Consider the following 6,334-nt stretch of genomic DNA (forward strand, 5'->3'; position numbering starts at 1 on the left):
CAATTCTTGCTGTATGGACCTGGAGTATGTTACAGTTTCCACTTGATCTTGCAGGTTAGTACTTGCACACAAACAAGAAAAGAGAAAGAATGCCCTTAAGTTTTCATTGGTACATCTTGTGGTTGTGCACACAGTACATACAGGCTGTACTAAGGACTTCTGGCGGTGAGGAATTCATTCAACAGCTTTTGAAGAAAGCTCATTGTGGTTTCTTTTGAGGAAATACTTGTTTCTGGCTAACCTCTGATCTCTGTCATAGAGCTGTCTACTTTCAGGAAAAGGAAAAAATGATTGCACTATTGTGTTGCTCCAGTTGCCTGTTACTGCCTTAAACTTCCCTATGTGAGCTCTCACGTTAGAGCTGGTCTATTATGTCTCAAATTTGGGTAGGTCCTAGACCCTACAGAGAGGCAGGCACTTGTGAACCACAGAATAGCACAGCCAAAAGCACAGGAGAAATTACCTATTCACTGGAGACCTAAAGGACCATAGGATGTTGGGACTGTATGATGTTATCTTAATCTAAAAGGGACAGCTATTCAGCCAGCTCAGGGCTGTGTTTGTTCCTGGGCACAAAGGGCTTCTCCCTGTCCAAAAAGAACAATGAAAGCTGTCTGGAGCATTATCTGTTCCAACCATTTTGGCCTCCAATCACAACAAGTTTGCAACAAATATAGCATTGCAAAAATGCGTTATCCTCAGTACCATCTATACAAAATAGATTTCTATGCTAACACACTGACTAGAATAATAAATTTAAAATTCCTGAAATATTATTTTGCTCATTAGTCTTTTCTTCATGGACACTGCTAGGCTTTGTTTCCAACAGGGAAGTTATGAAAATACTTCAGCATTTCAGCTCAGCAGCTCACCTCCTAAAAAATCAGATGCAATCACATTTCAGCTTTATCATACCTAAAATTCCTGCTACTGCTAAAATATATTCTATTAAAGATGCACAGCAGTCAGGTTTAAAAAACCTCAACCAACCAAATAAACATCCTATATATATCACCACCACACAAATAAATTCAAATAGCACTTAAACAATCTGTTCATTTTTTTTCTCTAGCGGTTGCTTTTCCATTTATTTAATTACATCTACCAGTTAAAAATTAAATTACTGAACACCTATTTCCCTGAAATTACTATGGGTACAGTTCATTTTAGGTAGTTCTATACACTTGCACAGATAGTACTTTTTGTTCAAGCATCAGAATGTTTATTCACACATCAAACATGACGTAAAAGAAATTTTTAGGCACTTTTTATTAGACTACAGCAGTTTAGTTAGGCCTATTAAACAGCAATGGCACAGAGGCACATTAAAAAACTTGCTGCTGCTGAAGCTTTGCCAGTTAGGACTATTAAACAGCAATGGCACAGAAGCACATTAAAAAAACTTGCTGCTGCTGAAGCTTTGCCTAATGGATTCAGCAAATTTCTACATTTTACAACTCATTTTCCATTTGAGTCTCATCTCTTTCTCCCCCCACCCCAGCATTGACTCAAACAATAGAATTCTTTTGGCAAGCTGCAATGTTTGGCAGTTGTTACTGCATCACAAGTAGTGATGTTTTTTAAACCAATGAAATCTCCCTGTCCAAGAGACAGGTTAATTAAGCTTCATGTATTTCTGTGAGACACAGCCAAATTTTCCCCCACAAACCCTTCTGATGCTCCTTCTCTGGACACAACACCATAGAGGGCACTTGAGCCCACCACCACCTTTACAGCCAAGGGGAACCCATGCATGCAAGTTCCAGCAGTTGTGTGACATTGATATCCACAAGGCTAAGAACAAGTATCTGTGCCTCAAGTCTTACATGGCAGACAGAAATCACGTAGTGCTCAATATTGCCTGGCACTGACAGGCCTTATTCTTATTATGACACATGAAAAAGGCAATGGTTATCTAGTGAATATTTTAAAAGCAATGTCTTAGCGTGGAAGAAAGTGAAGTGCTACAGCACTGGCTGTTCCTTTCGGCACAGTTTTTTTCTTTAGGATGCATACTGGTCTGGCATGCTGATTTACCAAATAAAAGGTCTGGAGAAGTTGTAAAGAATCACTAGGTGATCTATTTCTGCTTTTTGTTGTAGAAGTATATAAATACTGGTATGTTTGAGGCATACAAAAGGGGAAGGGGTTTTTAATCCTGTTTGTCAGACCACATAAGTGCCTCAGGTGAGTTCAGTGTGTTTTGCTGAAAAACATCCCAGAAACTGGATATGCTATGTGTTGCACAGTTTACAGGTGAATGCATTTATAATCCAGAGTACCTTGTATTGTGAGTGCCCTTTAGCCCCACCCTGGCTCCAATTCACAAAATGGTTTTAACATGACTGTTTTCCTTGCAGTACAGCATATTGGCTGCAAACCAAGCACATCGGCCAGGCGGATCCCCAGCCTGCTGCTGTGCAGGTACAGTGCGGAACTCTGGAACATTGGCGTCAGCCTTTTTATACAGGATGGCCCCTTCTTCATTGTGCGTTCAATTCTCATGGGCCACTTCAGAATATTCAATCAGATGCTGGTGTTTTTTACAGCTAAGAATATCTTAGTTGTGACTCTGCAGCTGTATCGGCTGGCAGTGATAACCTTAGACTTCCGTACCACCGTTCTGCAGAAGAGCAGGAAAGGAGAAGTGTGTTGCTGCCCATGTGAGCCTTATGAAGCTCGTGCTCATGCTACTGGTCGCCAAGAGAATGAAATGAAAGAGTTTGTTGCTGTTCCTCCAAAAGAGGAATCCCAAGCTCCATCAGAAGATCACTGAGCAGTTACTGACTTGGAAGAAGTTGCATTTCCCACAGCTTCTTCAGAAGGGCTTTGTCAGTTTCTGTGATCAAATACATCTTGAGTGCCTAAGTCATCTTTTCCATCAAGAGAACATTCATTTCTTCTAAATTGTAGGGGAACTTTTCTCAAGCAAATTCTTAGCAATGGGACCTTTTTAAAATCCATTTGTATGGTGGGTTTTGACTAGTTCCATATTATATCATTCACAGGGATTTTGTAGCCATAGTTTGTAGTATCAAGAAAGGCTGGGAGCACTAACAAGATTGGTTGTTACCATTGGTGGCACTGTGCTGACCTATGTACTTGCATGAATTCAAGTGGAAGGACAAGCCTGTCCTTCATAGGAAGCACAAAAGCATTGAGCTCTACTAGAATGGTAGGGCTATGACTACAGGGTGATGAACAATATATTTGCCATGTACAGAAGGAGCTTCAGCAGCAACTGTGCAGGCATGTTAGTGCTGTTACTGTGACATGAGAACATTGTTCATTCCAGGAATATAAGGAAACCTTCAGATGTTACCTCATCTTTGGCTGGATTCAGTTAAGAACTATGCAACACCATGAAACTACATACAAAAGACTCTTATGACCTGCCTGGTCTGAATAACCTAAACCTTAACAAAAAGAAAAATCTGTCTCCCAAATCACTAGAAGCCAACTGCATTTGCTACAGGCATTTTCTACAGAGTTGCTTGCCTTTCTGTTTCTACCAGTTAGAACATACACACAACACACATGGACAAAACCTCACCAAAATATTTGTAAATACTTTTTTCTTCTTGATTTTACAGTTGAGACAGTTTTTTAAATGTCTCCATTTTGTATGATTTTTAAGAGTGGCCTGACCCAGACATAGACTCTCTCTAGAAAGAAGATGGCACTGCTGCTGAAGGCAATCTAAGCCAAAGGATTCAGGCATGCACTTCATGTTTCATAAAGCACCACAAGGTCCCATGAAATAACCTGAGAGATTGTCTGGTCTGGTGAGTATCAAGATCCAATTTTAAGAAATGGCTAATAATTAAGACTCTACTACTTTCACATTTGGAGTGAACAATATGGGCCCCAATTTCTCCCAAGAGCACATTTGAGATCAGTGTAAGATCATTTCCTCAATTTAGCTTAGAGAAGCTGAAGGTAAGAAAAGTGACTTTTGAAAGTCTGCCTAAAAACTGTATTTTCACAGGAAATGGCAGGTGCTTTTACAGATTTCTGCATCCATTCTGAAAGAAAGCAGAAAAGCATATAGAGTGACCTAATTAAGGTAATTTTCCATATTAAAACACCAAATTAAGCCTTATTTTCTAAAGCCTCAGCTATCTGAAAACCAGGGTCTGGTTTCAGGAATGAATGGAAGTGTTTCTGCCATCATTGTAGCAGTCATATACTTATATAACCACAGCCTGATAAACAATGATACATTTATTCTTTGAAAGAGGAACCCGTTTAAAAAGCCCAAACACCAAAGATGTGAACATGTGTTTATACTTGTGAGTTCTTACTGTTCTGTGCAGGATAAGACCCTTCCATTAAGAAGGAAGAAAATGCACAGCCACAAGGAAGTATCACATGCTTCATAGCCCTGTCTACCATTTATATAGTAGTAATAATGTGCAACACCTCCTTCTCTGCTTATTTTCAGCCTTTTTCCAGCAACAGTTTTAAAAAGTCAATCCCTACTTGCCATGGTGTTGTGAGGTAGACATATGGAAAATGGAATGTAGCTTCATTTTGGATTTTAATTCAAGTCTAGAGGTAAAAAAGTGACAGTTCTGATGATGATCTGTGCTGTCTAAAACCTTTCACACTGGGATGAATTTAGAATCACTTGGTAGAACCATAAGACAGCTCTTCCTTGTGGATGCAAGCCGGAACTACTCATATTCATTTTGAGTTTACCACTTGCTGATATAGTAATTATCCTGTTAAAAGGATCACTGCTAATTAATTTGGAGTGTACTGAGCTTGCTAGAACATTCTAAATTCATCAGCACAAAAATTGCAAGGATGTACTTTTTTAAAACTTGCTATTTCAAATCCTCATTCAGCAGCAAACTGCCTACTAGACTCAGCCTGCAGCAAATGCAAGATCCCCTGGGGTCAGCAGTACAGAGACTGGTTACAGCAGGAATATTTCACAGCAAACTCTATTTCCTGGTCTTCAGGCTGTTCAATTTTAAACAGCAGTAAAGCTTCTAATCACATTTATGGTGCTAAGAACTCACTCCAGTGTTAGGTGTTTACAAGATCCCATCCTCATTCACTCACAGACGATATAGGCCAGATCCTCTTCACATTTACAATAAAGTAGATTTGGACTTCCTTTTTTTCCTCCCCACTATTGCAGTGATGGCAATCAGATTGCTTAAAACCAAAAGAAAATCGAGACTAACAAAGCAGTATTATAAATTCCCACTTGGGTACAGAAAGGAATCACACCAGATAGCAGCAGGAGTGACATGCAGCTCCCTCTGCTTCACTGAGAAGCCTGGAAATGGCAATTATAAAGTCTAGTAACTTGTATGTTTTGGGCAGAGCAGCAAACCCCCGTTGCAAGCCCTCCTCGGTTTCCTGTTGCAAATGTTTGGAGCAGGACTGCAGCTTTGTGTTTTGCAGCAGGCTGTTGGAGGCAGCTGAAGCAGCAGCTGGCTGTGGGGAGCCCTGGTGCCATCCCACAGCCTTCCAGAACTCTGCACAAGGCAAGGGGTAGACTGGATTCACCTGAAGATCTGCCAGAATCTGTGGTGTACCCAAAGATGTCATGCTTGCTCTGCAGGAAAAGCTGCAGTAAACCTTCAAATGGGGAAAATTCAAGCCTCCAAAATGGAAGAACTTCAGATCATTTATCTTAAACGTTATTTACTCAAGTCAGGAGAACACATTAATAAATCTGTTCTGCAAATAGATACCTGACCATTTACTGTTATTTATTCTGGTTGTTCCTGCCTTGTTGTTCTAAATTATTCCATATTAAACATCACTAAAATGTTTTACCACTTGTCTTTTCCTGAGCTAAAATGTATTCCTCCTTTCTTTTGGACATTGGCTTAAATAAGATCATAGCCCTAAGCAGGAAAAACAACAAACAACAGCGATGATTTTATTGCATTCCTGTTGGTATTTGTACTGTACTATGTTCTCTGTGACCATGTGGAAATGGAAGAAAATGTGCAATTACTTTAAAAAAATTCCAACACCATTTTGCAAATAAAAGGCAGTTACCTCAGGCATAGCTGCCAATTTATTATGTGAGAGCTGACTGTTATATGTTCCTATTAATTATATCTTCCACATGCTGCTTTTCCTTTCCATGCTTCGTAAGTTAATTACTTAGGCCAGATTCTGACTGCTGCTATTGCTTTGAAAACCCACAAGCAACTGCAGCTAATTTCACTCTGTTCTGGATAGGTTCTTTATTCAGAACCTTTGCCTCCAAGTATTCAAGTCACACTGCAATCCCCGAGAGGATGTGTTCAATATCTGCACACAGGAGGCATTTTAAATACACACACAAATACATACGTGCATTAAG

At 39.8% G+C, this 6,334-nt stretch overlaps 1 protein-coding gene across 1 annotated transcript in view; it reads left to right on the plus strand.

Annotated features, from left to right (window-relative positions):
- The window catches only part of TMEM26 (transmembrane protein 26), a 16,532-nt gene extending 10,478 nt beyond the window's left edge, over positions 1 to 6,054 (plus strand). Inside the window, 2 exon segments of the mRNA XM_031060724.1 lie at positions 1 to 54; positions 2,361 to 6,054. The exon segment at positions 1 to 54 is cut by the window's left edge and continues 13 nt beyond it. Coding sequence (XP_030916584.1) covers positions 1 to 54; positions 2,361 to 2,776 — 470 coding nt within the window. The 3' untranslated portion in view covers positions 2,777 to 6,054.
- The last annotated feature ends 280 nt before the right edge of the window (positions 6,055 to 6,334 follow it).

The sequence above is a fragment of the Geospiza fortis genome, unplaced genomic scaffold (genome assembly GCF_000277835.1).
Source record: "Geospiza fortis unplaced genomic scaffold, GeoFor_1.0 scaffold92, whole genome shotgun sequence".
Taxonomy (NCBI): domain Eukaryota; kingdom Metazoa; phylum Chordata; class Aves; order Passeriformes; family Thraupidae; genus Geospiza; species Geospiza fortis.